This window comes from Ctenopharyngodon idella, chromosome 14 (genome assembly GCF_019924925.1).
Source record: "Ctenopharyngodon idella isolate HZGC_01 chromosome 14, HZGC01, whole genome shotgun sequence".
NCBI lineage: Eukaryota > Metazoa > Chordata > Actinopteri > Cypriniformes > Xenocyprididae > Ctenopharyngodon > Ctenopharyngodon idella.
The window spans coordinates 19,951,279-19,964,190 of NC_067233.1; the positions used below are offsets into that span (position 1 = coordinate 19,951,279).

At 38.8% G+C, this 12,912-nt stretch overlaps 1 protein-coding gene across 5 annotated transcripts in view; it reads right to left on the reverse strand.

The window, feature by feature from the left end:
• Nucleotides 1-8,334: 8,334 nt before the first annotated feature.
• ppp3cb (protein phosphatase 3, catalytic subunit, beta isozyme) overlaps nucleotides 8,335-12,912 on the reverse strand; it is a 96,609-nt gene continuing 92,031 nt past the window's right edge. For all 5 annotated transcript variants that reach the window (XM_051860757.1, XM_051860752.1, XM_051860753.1 and 2 more), the window contains one exon: nucleotides 8,335-10,147. In XM_051860757.1, the coding sequence (XP_051716717.1) occupies nucleotides 9,969-10,147 (179 nt within the window). In that variant the 3' untranslated portion in view covers nucleotides 8,335-9,968. The remainder of the gene's footprint in view (nucleotides 10,148-12,912) is intronic.

Below are 12,912 nucleotides of genomic sequence, written 5' to 3' on the forward strand. Positions count from 1 at the left end.
GGCTATACAAGTGCACTCACAAAGTCATAAATCTTATGATGTTCTAGGAAATCCCTTATATGGACAAAAACATCCAGAGATCACTGCAGCAGAATAACATGCAGATAGAGACATTTTAACTGAATAAACATGAGGATAATAAACACACGTTTGAGACAATATATGGTTTATCTGTGTTCTTGAAGTCATCTTGGGTATTTTCATAAGAATATGTTTATTTAACATGCAATGCTAATCGAAATAGCCTTTATCATAATACAGAATATAATAAAATAATATATTTTCTGCCTCATTCTGTGATAAGAAGCCACATTGGATCACAAAAGTTTATTTCAAACACTCAACTAATGTTACAAAGTGAGTTTGAAGCAAAAACATTGCTTTAATCTCATAAATTGTCATGGTTTGATGCTGTGCTAAGCTAACATGCTAGCTAGCCCTTATACACCTGTTTCCAGGATAGTCCAGGTAATATGTGAAAATAATGTTCACTTTTTTATAAAAGCATGAAATTTGGTACACTTATACAGTTTGTTGCCCTGAACATTTTCAGAAATGGCAACAATTTTACTTTCCAGCATAACCAAATTATGTATTTTGTATCATATATCCTGAATCAAACATGATAAACACGTCGCCATGGCAACCATTTTACTTTCCAGCATAACCAAATTATGTATTTTCTATCATATCTCCTGAATCAAAGATGATAACACAGAAAATGTGATGTCTAACACTATGTTTTGATGGTCACGGATCACAATGATACCATGTAAAACATCATAAATGGTTCAGGTGAATAGTTGATGGTGAATTCAGTGGCAGGAAAATCACAGTATCTCAGAACCTAGGCTAGACTTCATAATATCATGTCTGTTGCATGCATGTTGTTTAGAGTTTCAAAAGCTTAATCCTATAATACAGTGACTGTAAATAGTGGAATATTCAATATGACCTTAGCAACATAGTTTCAAAAGAATGTCAAACAAAGATTAAAAAATCTACACTACGTAAATAAATACATACATACATACATACATACATAAATAAATAAATAAATAAATAAATAAATAAATCAATCAATCAATCAATCAATCAATCAATAAATAAGGGAACACTTAAATCACACATTGGATCTCAATGAATAAAATATTAAATTTGAAAATCTGTTAATGACATATAATTTGTTAATGACAAATTATATGACAACAGTCAATTGAAACCAAAATCATCAACACAACACACTGAGGGCTGGATTCAAAAATCACACCAAAAATCAATGTAAAAAAGTTGAAGTAAGTAAGTTGAAGTTCATCACAGCAACTCATAATGTAAGTCAGTAGTGTGGCCTGCACAATGAATCAAATTTCTAATTGTGATTACAATTACAGATGCCACAATTACGAAATCTTTCAAAAGTGCAATTACAAAAAAAACAAAACAACAAAAAAAGTCTTTTTTTTCTAGATTTGTGTGTTTAAGATGTGGGTTTTTTTCTTTCTACAGGTTATTTTCTTTTCATTTTTTAATTTTAGTTTTGGTATAACATTATATCATCATATATTTTTACTTTTTATTTAATAAAGAAACCAAACCAATGGCATTTGAGGCTTAATGCTATAGACAATTAATAATTACAATTACAATTTCAAGAGAATAATTGACAATTATGATTTTTGTCATAACCATGCAGCCCTAGTAGTGTGTATGGCCCCCATGTGCCTGTGTGCACTCACGACAACATCTAAGCATGATCCTGAGTAGATGACAGATGGTGTCCTGGAGGATCTCCTCCCAGACCTGGATCAGACCTTTGGATGCTCCAATACATAATGTCCCAGAGGTTCTAAATTGGATTCAGGTCTGAGGAACGTGAGGGCCAGTCAATGGCATCAATGCCTTCTTCATCGAAAAACTGCCTACACACTCTAGCCAGTTGAGGCCGGGCATTATCATGCACCAGGAGGAACCCAGGGCCCACTGCACCAGCATAAGGTCTGACAATGGCTCTGAGGATTTCATCCCGGTACCCAACAGCAGTAAGGGAACCATTGGCTAGCACATGGAGGTCTGTGTGAACCTCCAAGTATATTCCTCCCCAGACCATTACTGACCTACCACCAAAACAGTCATGCTGAATAATTTTGCACACAGCATAACATTCCCCATAGCATCTAAAGAATATTTAATGTCTGTCACATGTCCTCAGTGTGAACCTGCTTTCATCCATAAAGAGAACGGGACACCAATAGCGGACTTGCCAATTCTGGTGTTCGCTGGCAAATGCTAATCGAGCTGCACGGTACTAAGCTGTGAGCACAGGATGCAATAGAGGACATGGGGCCCACCCCCATTAAGTCTGTTTCTGACAGTTTGGTTCAAAACATGGACACTAGTAGCCTGCTGGAGGTCTTTTTGTAGGGCTCTGGCCGTGCTCCTCCTGTTCCTCCTCGCACAAAGGAGCAGATACTCCTGCTGCTGGGTTGTTGCCCTTCTACGTCCCTGTCCAGCTCTCCTCGTGTAACGGCCTGTCTCCTGGTATTTCCTCCATGCTCTTGAAACTGTGCTGGGAGACCAAACCTCCTTGCGATGGCACGTATCGATGTGCCATCCTGGAGGAGCTGGACTGCCTGTGCAACCTGATTGGGCTACTGATACTGCCTCATGCTACAGACAGTGACAAGGACCCTAACAAAACCCAAAACTAAAGACAAATCAGGAAGAACAAGGAGAGAATAATTGTCTGTGGCCACCACCTGCAAAATCATTCCCTTTTTGATGGTTGTCTTGCTGTTGCCTCACTTTCATTTGCACCAAAGCAGGTGAAACTGATTCACAATCACTTATGCTTCCTAATTGGACAGATTGATATCCCTGAAGTTTAATTGACTGTGTTTTTAAGTTTAATTATACTGTGAGGATTGAGTGTTCCCTTAATTTTTTTTTGAGCAGTGTATTTCAGAAACACATTTGAGTAATTGTTGTTGTTGAACCTATTCTTCAAAGTCTCCATCACAATCTCCTCTACACTGACACAGAGCTGTGAACTCTAAGGAGGCTTTTTTTGTATTGAAGCCACAACTTAAGAGTGGACTGGCTTGCCTGTGGAAGAGTTGAACACAATGGTCTCCAATCACTTAGGTCCATCCAACCCCATACTGAGATGATGGCATATTTGGTGCCACCTCAAATGTTTGTCCCCAACAGTGTCCTTCTTGGTACACCGCTTTTTTGAGGTGCTGCACCAGTGCATCCTTAGATGGGGGGATTTGTTACTTTCCTCGTCCTTTCTTTGTGAACAGCTGAAGACTTGCTTGATCGATGTTGAGTTGGCTGCTGGTGCAATCATAGAGGAGAATTGTGAAGTGTTCCACAATGGAAATCACCTCCTCTGAAATGCTTTTTGGAGCCTTTGACAGGGCATTGAAGGCCTCTGTTGTCATGTCATCTGCAGTCCAGGTATCCCCTGCTGTCTTCTAGCCCCTGGTTGCAAATGTAGATGCTGTGTCACAGCCAGTGAAGGCATGGGACACAGGAAGGGCCTTGGATTTGTTAGGACCCAGAGACTTGGCAGTCTCATGGGCAGGTATGTATCTGAAGTTCTTGCCTATCCCAAATGCCAGCCACATTTCCTTAATGTCCAGCTCTGACACATGTGTAATGGCTAGGACCATGAGATCTATGTCCACAGTGCACAGGGTGATCTTTTAAAATCCTTTTCTTGCAGAATCTGCAGCATGAAGTAGCATCCTTGTATCTGTCTCTTCATGTATGGAAGAGGCAATCTGATTTGATTATTGTGCAGGCCAGTGTGCCAAAACAGAAACTGAGGGCTTTCTTGACGTCTCATGGTACTCCAGTTGATTCAGTGTACTGGTTGTAGGCCCATGTCATCCGGATGTGGAGACTACTGCCAGTTACAAATTTAAAGGCCCTTCCTGTGTTCTATGCCTTCACTGGCTGTGACACAGTATCTGCATTTGCAACCAGGGGCAAGAAGATAGCATGGGATACCTGGAATACAGATGACATGGCAATCCTCCCAACTAAGTATGTACTGGTGCAGCACCTCAAAAGAGCAGTGTACCAAGGAGAACACTGTTGAGGACAAGCACTTGAGGTGGCAAAAGACTGGAGTTGTATGGACCCAAGCATTTGGAGCACATTGTGGTCAACTCTTCCACAGCCAAGACAGACCATCCTTGAACTCTTAAGCTGTGGTTGCAAGAAAGGCTGCCGGTCGGCACTGCAAATGTAAACAAGCCTCCTTAAAGTGCACAGCTTTGTGTCAAAGTGGAGGAGACTGTGAAGGAGACTGAAGAATAGATTCAACAACAACAACAACAACAACAAAACAATCAAACAAACATGTGTCTGAAAGAGATTTCTTGAAGTAAATCTTTGTTTGACATTCTTTTTTGTTGCTAAGGTCATATTGAATGTTCTACTCTTTACAGTCACTGTATTGTCAGGGTTAATGAACAAAAGGATTAAGCTTTTACCCCCTCTGGTGAAAATCAAGTTTTTAATGTTGTTTATATGTCTATGTGGTGTTTTTAATATGCTTCAAGACAAACCATGTGCAAATTCATAAGTCAACACCATTGCTGAGTATTTTATGTTTAAAACTGCAGAGAAAAAGAGACAGTCTCAAAACCGCGGTTTGAAATCGCTGGTGTTTGTGACGTCACAGACTACCTTGTAACCAGTCAAGACAAAGTGCCAGTGGGCTTTAGCATATTATTAACCATGAGCGCTTTGAAGCAGGAGAGTCTCAAGAGAAGCCAAGTTATCCCGGTATATTTTCTGTTGATATGAAAAATTGTGTAGATTTAGCAATATAGCAAGTCTATGATGTATATTATGATGTTATGATGAACTATATGCCTTTCTCCACTGATGTTCTCAGTTGTTCAAAGTGTATGTAAGGGCCTGCAAGATTTCATCTGACGGTCCGCACAAAGGATTTTTTATTTAACACTATGGCCCTGTCCCAAATGGCACGCTTCATGTGCACTTTCGGTTCTGTGGACTTACAATGGCCGCTGCGTGCGCGTGTCCGTTAAGTCCACAAGACCGTAGATTGTCATTTAATCTTAAAGAAGGGTGCTCGTGAGTGTCCCCTTTGCGGCTGCTATGCGCCCTAGATGCACACTTCTGCTGAGCCTGCAAGACTGTGAGCTACACAGAGGATTTTACCCGGCAGTCAAAGCGGCATTACTTCGTGAAAGTGCAGACTCAGAGGAAGATCGTGTGGGTTTAGGGTGCTATTTGGGACAAGGCCTATAAAGTTAAATAAGCATATATAGCCTAACTATTACGCACCTTTTGGACCATCACTGAGAGCAATGGTACCGCAGAACGAATGTAGCTCTATCTCTATCGTTTTAAACGTTTTTAAATCTGAAAACTCCAAACAGCAACAAATTTGTCAGACATCCATTTAGCGCATGCTCACAGAGGAAAACGGTTGAAAAACAACGCTGCTTGTTCTCTCGATACTGTCTGTTTTACTGAGAAATTGCTTCAGGTGATTCAGTGAGAGAGCAGTCCAAACGAATGCGAGTGGATTCAGACCGTTTGGCAAAGATGTTTTACCAATTCATAATTTAGAACACAGTTTAAGCGTCAAAAATATGTGAGCAGTTCAGTTACACAGCTGTTAAACTGAACATACGAAGCGAAGCAAGTTTTTTTTTCTTAAATATCCACAACACAAACGACAAATTGCTTGTCACTATGTTACAGTAGATTCTCTGAGCTGGCGTGAGCAAGTGGAGGCGGGGTAATTTGCATATTCATTGATCCGTGTATATTATAAAATATATTAGACATGATATTATAAAATCTAGCCTAGGTTCTCAGATGCTGTGATTTCCTTCTCACTGAATTCACCATTAACTATTCACCTGAACAGTTTTTGTTTTATATGGTATCATTGTAATCCTTGACCATCAAAACATTGGGGTAGACATAACCTTTTCTGTGATAAGATGTTTGATTCAGGAGATATGATAAAAAATACATAATTTGGTTATGGCGGAAAGTAAAATGGCCGCCATGGCGACCACAAGGCATTTTTGCGATGGCTCTTTTTCTGAAAATGTTCAGGGCCCCAAACTGTACAAGTGTGCAAAGTTTCATGCTTTTATGAAAAAGTGAACATATCACCTGGACTACGAGCGATTATGTTTTATGACTTATTTTAAAAAGTAAAGATCATTGGAATGTTTTTTTAAAGGGCATTTGATACAAAGTCAAAAAAGGTGTAGTGAGAAAGAATTGAGGGATTAAATGGTGTAAAATGGAAAGGCATCAGACAAAAAATTATATTAGGGTCATATTTCGGCCGGAGGGGTGTTAATGTGTGCAGTTTCATAATGCACCATACTATGGTGTGGACAATAAGTATTATTTTTAAGCAAACAAAAGAGTCCAACAACAGTACAAGCGTGTGCCCATTGAGAGAATAAACAGCAGATGTTGGCTATTTCAGAGACATTTACGTTAGCGAGAAGCCTACAGCTAATAAAACCACCACTTTAACTGATCTCTGACTTCTTTAATTTAAGCAAACGCTGTTAATACACATTTAGTTAACAAAATGAAACTTTATTGTTTTGCAAATATATGTGGCATGGAATTGACTCCATAACTGGCCTTATGACTGAGTCACTGAATCGTTCATTCAATTGACCCTTAGCAGGGAGTTTGATTGACAGGCGATCTAACCAATCATAACGCCGAATCCGCCATTATATCCGACAAAGCAGTCAGGGGAGTTAGTAGATTACTTTGGTGGACTTGAACTTGAAAGGTGGTGTGTATTGACATCTTTCCGCGGCTGAAACAACATTTCTTCTGATGTTCTTTCTTGTTTATTTGATGTTATAAATTAACTAGTAGGAAGAGATGATCGGTTCACGAGCCGCTTGAACTGAGGCGCTACAACTGTCTGTCATGATCACAAGAGCCTCAAAACGGTATTTATTTTTTTAAATTTCTTTAAAAATAAAAACATTTGAAATTTGAGAGTTTGTTTCATATCGAAAGTAATCTTCTCTGCCTTGTCTGTCGACGCCTTGTCTGTGTCCTCTTTGCTCCGCTATGTCGCCTACCTTTTTCACTGCGTGGGAACATGATGTGTGGCATGAGAGCGGCATGGCTTGTCGGACATAGCAACAGTAACTAAAGGGGGCGGGTCTTTGCAATGGTCAATTGATTTGTTTAAAAAACGAAACAAGAAATTAATCAAGTGATAACTGATTTGTTTCTGCGGTTCTGCTGTTGCTGCGTGTTCACGTTCATGATTTCTGTTGGATGTTGTTTGGCAAGTGAAAAGTTGTTACATTTCACAAAGGCATTCACGTTCATTAAAAGTGAATTATTATGTGTTATGTATAGTTTATAGACCTCAAGAGTGTGGGGTGTTGTCAGAGCTGACTTAACTGAGACAGCGCAGGTCAGGTCATGAGTCTGTGAAGGGCAGGGGATTTACATGTCACTGACTTTTAATTTTGTCATATTTGAATTCTTTGTTGTCTTTATTTGTATGAATTAGTATTTGTTTGTGTTTGTACAAGAAGCACTTTGTCCATCAGGTGTCATTTTAAATTGTCACCTGTTGATCTCGTGATGCTACAACAGTTTCAGAGAATATCTTCTATTGGAAAGATGGAAGATAAAATTGAGAAGATTAGATTACCTGTAACACATCACAAGCTCCTTGGGCACTTCATTGATCAATACATTTATATAGACTTTGACAACTACTGCTGTACTGCAGACACATTTCTTGATATCAGAAAGTACTTTCTCTAATTCAACTACTAATGGAACTTATACCAACATAACTTTGAACACAGAGATAATGTGGCATGTGTGTTTATGTATTGCTTATCATAACTAGGGAGAATCATACAAAACATGTCAAGAACATGTCCAGATCATACACCAACATTTAAAAGTCTGATTTTTCTTTTGAAAGATTGGTACACATTCAGCAAGGATGCATTAAATTGATTAAAAATGATAGTAAAGACATTTGTAACGTTACAAATATGTTACCAACTCAAATAAATGCTGTTCTTTTGAACTTTCTATTCATCAAAGAATCCGGAACAAAAATAATAATATATTTACACAGTGTGACTTGGATATATTTTCATGAGATTCACCCACTAATGCTGCAATTGTTAAACTTTTTTGTTTGTTTTATGGCAGAACATAGAAGAGATGCTGATGTCCATGCTGATTTATAGTATACTGCTTGTAGCCCTAAAGTAAGACCTGTGACACTCTGGCAGTGCAAGTTGAATAAATCAGAAAAATCCAAAAGGTTCATGCATATTTTATTCAAGAGTAAAAAAAGAGATTTGTCCCATAGGGCATGCTCACACTGTCCGTACTGTAGGTCAGGAAATCATGACGCTCAGAATGAAGCTCAAGAGAAAAATACAAGATATAGAATCACAAATAACTCATGAACATTTTCATTATTCATAACGTAAAGCACAATGAGCAACCAAAACAAGGATGAGGCAAAGTGGAATAAACCAGCAGAACTCTTAATAATAATTAATAATCATAAATAACCAGAATATTGTTTAGATTAGAATAATGATCAGAATATACTTCTCCTTAAAAATGTGAGACACGTTAAGGTGTGTCCATATTGGATTTACATTTGAAATAACCATGCATTCATGCTTTGGCAGCCCGGATGTCTTTTCACAGAATTATATGTTCCTTCACACTACTGGATAACTTCTGTACATCCATAAAGAACCGCAAAAGGTTTAACACGTCAGTGGAGCTTAATTAACTGTACAGCAATGTAAACGAACAAAAAACGAACAAACAATAAATAAATAAATAAATAAATAGCTTGAATACAAAATAAAATAACATGAAAATAAGCAATAACAAAACGTTCCTTAAAAATATACGCCATTTATATACAAAATAAACTCCCATGAATTATGCGTAGCTGGAAATCCGTTCAGTCTAGCGCACCTATACAGGACAAGGACCTGTTTGAAACCACCCAGAACGGCCAGACACAATCCCTCAGGTCAAATCACTTCCCTATTTCTCACACACACACATATGCACACGCAGCCTATAGTCTTTGACGCAGCTGACATAATGCTTCCCGCCGCTCTGCTCCGGAGCTTGAGAGGAGGCGGGGAAGCACCAGACACCGAGGGACACGGGGAAAACTGCCATAGCAACCGCAGTACGACGTGACAACGGCGGATTTACACAACGCAGCATCGAGCACACAGCTGAACAGCATGAGGGGCGTTACAGCGACTCCAAACCTCTCCGTTATTTGCGGATTATTCGTGATAACCTGTGTGAAGTTATTTTGTGTAATATTAGTTATTCTGTAGATATAGTGATTACTAAAGTAGGAAAACATGAAACTGCGAGAGAAGTGTAAAAGTAAATGGTTATAAGCTCCTTGCACACATATGAATGCAAACATACACTCCACCGCTCTCAAATAAATAGAGCGTTAGTTTTGTATTTAACGTTCCACGGCAGGCCAAGAAAAAAACAGCGTTTGTGAAAACCTACTTATCATCATATAATTATATATCACGTCTCCTCCACACACACAGACACGCACGCAGAAGTGCAAACACGCATAAATAAACATCTCTTCGGACAAAGGAAAAGGAAATGCCCTCTTCTCTGTGTTCACATTTCCATTACATAGCCCCATATCCATAAAACTACACATCCCATCATGCAACTCTCATGCATGATCTCCTTTGCGCGGCCCTTCTGTCCCTCTCGTGTTTGCTGTTGAGGCCATTGAACGTCAAGCAGGGAGTTCTGTCTAAATATATCACATAATCCATCTGCTACATAGACAGTAGCAGTGAAAATGAGGGGAGAGGGGAGAATTGCATTATGGGAGAAGGAGCAGGGGTGAGTGAGGGACAGGAGGAGGAGATGAATCACTGGATATTGCTGTTGTCATCCGTGCCGTTGGATTCGGCCATGTTCATCTTGCCCATCGACAGCCCCACGCTGTTGACCACGTCTCGGCGAGGGGGCATGCGCTCGTTTATGCGGTCCAGACCCTTTGCCTCCTCAAAACTGGTGATCTTGTGCTGTGGAGAAAAGCCACGGATGGCTATGAGGAAGAAAGGAGAGAGAAGAGAAGAGCAGTCACCAATTGTGCATGGGCAAAATCTAAAACAGGCAATCACACTTACCACAAATGATCACATACTGCTAGATGAGTGTAATTTTCTAAAAATTTGAAAAATTTTTGAAAGTGTACTTTTGACATAGTGATATTGTGTATAATAGTATTTCAAGAGATGCACACATGTCCGGGTCATATTTCGCTTCAAAATGATTTGAAGCTTTGCAAAAATATTTTTTAATTCCAAAATTATTAATACTGTAATGTAAAAAAACAAAACAATAAATACAATATTTATTGTGAACACGCACGCACACGCATCCAGATGATGAAATTTTCAGGAACAAAATATTACATTAAATTAATAATATCATAATGCAAAAAAATCTTTATGTTCTTAAATTTGTTCAATATTTTTTACATGGTCTTTATGCAAAATATTTTTTTTTCTTTTTGGAGTGAAATGTGACCTGGAATGACTTTAAATTTCACTCATACACAGACTCTCTTCAAACACTCCACTGATCCACTCTGCTATGTATTAGTCACAGTATAGGCACAAATTCACAACTACATGTATTTTACAACCAAACACACACAAACACACACACACACAATATATGCTGTACAAGGGAAAAGCTGTGGCGATGACGATGAACGTTACATTTCACTCCCAGTTCGCTGGAAAACCCCACAAGGACCAATAGCACAGTCAATGTTTCCATTAGAAAACAAACCCACTTCACCAGCATCACAATTTTTTGTAATGTAAATTTTATAGGTTTGAATGTACTTTGATCAGTTCTGATGGAAACATAGAGCTTCATACCACAGTCAGAGATGATGTGAGACCCTCTCTTGGGTTTGCACTCAGAGCACATAGTTTTTGGCTTTCAAATCTCACCCTGCGAGCTGAGAAAAGAGTCCTGAAAGTATTTTTGCCACTGATTTTCTCCATAGGCATTCCAAAATATTCTTTGATAAGGAGCTATAGAAACCTTGAAGCAAACCAACCAACTCTGAGATGAAACACTACAGAATTTAAATTTATTCTACAAACTATTTAAATATCTGGAAAAAACAAAAAAAACAAAAACAAAAAACAGATTGTGTACCAGTGCTGTTATTGTCAATTGAAACCAAGGGTATGTTTACACGACAACAATGTACTATGATGTGTTTTTAAATAAAAATGTATTTTTTTAAGAGAAGGCAGACTAGGGAATGTTGCGACTGATGTCACTGCCATTACACGATAGGCTGAGAGGTGTCGCACGTGATTAAGTTAGCCGTTACGCTTTCTCCAATGGTAAGAGATACAGACCCTCTCATCTCCCTATAATATACAATCTCTGTCCAAGACCTGAAATGGGTGTGTCAGACAAAGGTGACATGCAAAACGTGTAGGTCTATCATTAGCCTACATGTGTGTACGGAACATGACTCACTCTTGAAAATGTGATGATTGACAGCTTGGAAACCATAGCAATGTTCTGGCATCTCTTGTGTTTGGTATCCTTTATTGTGACCAAAGTAATATTACAGTGACAAAACACTCGTTATTTTCAGCAATTTAACTAAACACAGTCGACGGAGGCGTCATGTTTTGTTTATGCTTGTACAGCCTGTGTTGCCATGATCACTCATTGTAAGTGTTTTTGGGCTTGTTGTTGAAGCTCGTCTCATAAAGCGAATGGGTTTATGGAGTTATTAATGTGACATGAATTGAGATATTTTGGTCTTATTTTCAGCATAAAGCATTTGAATTTATTTCGGTTTATTATGGGCTATGCGCTGATTTTTCTAGCAAGATCTGGCAACACGAATGAGTCGTGCTTTCCTTGTGGTTCACCGTGCATACAGAAGAGAGACACATCTCTGATGCATGTTAACGTAACAACTAGTTGTTCAGTTCGTTTCCGTACACACTGCATAGAATTTCTGTAAATGTGGTTGTCACTCTCATATTTTACTGAACTGTGTGTGTACAGAATGCGATTAAGCACTAAAAGGTGAACTGACAACTGAATTTACAGTTCAACTTTGTCGTGTGAACAGCCAAGTGATTGTTCTTTGTCTTTTGTTGTTTGATTAACATTAAAAACACAGACAGCAGCCCTGAATATTAGGGCTGAATATAATAACTGTTTGCCCACAGAAAACTTCCCACACACTGCCCGAATAACAACTTGAGTTCCCTTTCATGTCTTCTTGAGCTTGAATATTTAAATTGGCAAGGCTTAAACTTTTGTGACAATGCAACACTGCCCTGTCAACTGTCCCGAGTGTTGTTCAGTTTTGCAGAAAACATTTTAGTGCTGTCAATCAATTTAAAAAAAATCACACATTTTTCTGTAATTAATAGCGATTTAGCTGCAGCGTGTACGTGGCCGTATTTTTCAGGAGTTAATTCGGTTGTAGAATGCGGTTGTCACTCCTGTATTTTACTGAACTGTGTGTGTGCAGAATGCGATTAAGCATTAAAAGGTGAACTGACATCCGAATTTAGCTGCGGTGTGTGCGTGGCCTTTGTAAAGAAGCACTACACTCCTATAGACTGAACATGTAATACGCATGCGCATTATGTCACTGTTTTTGCAAATTCGTGTTTTTGTAGTTTACATGGGGACGATAATAGTATCGTTTTCAAAAACTTGCATTTTCAGGCCCCCAAAACGCCTTTTGAACCTTGTCACGTGAACAGCCAAAACGCATAAAAAGTTCAGTTTTTAGATGAAAAAGGTGTTGTG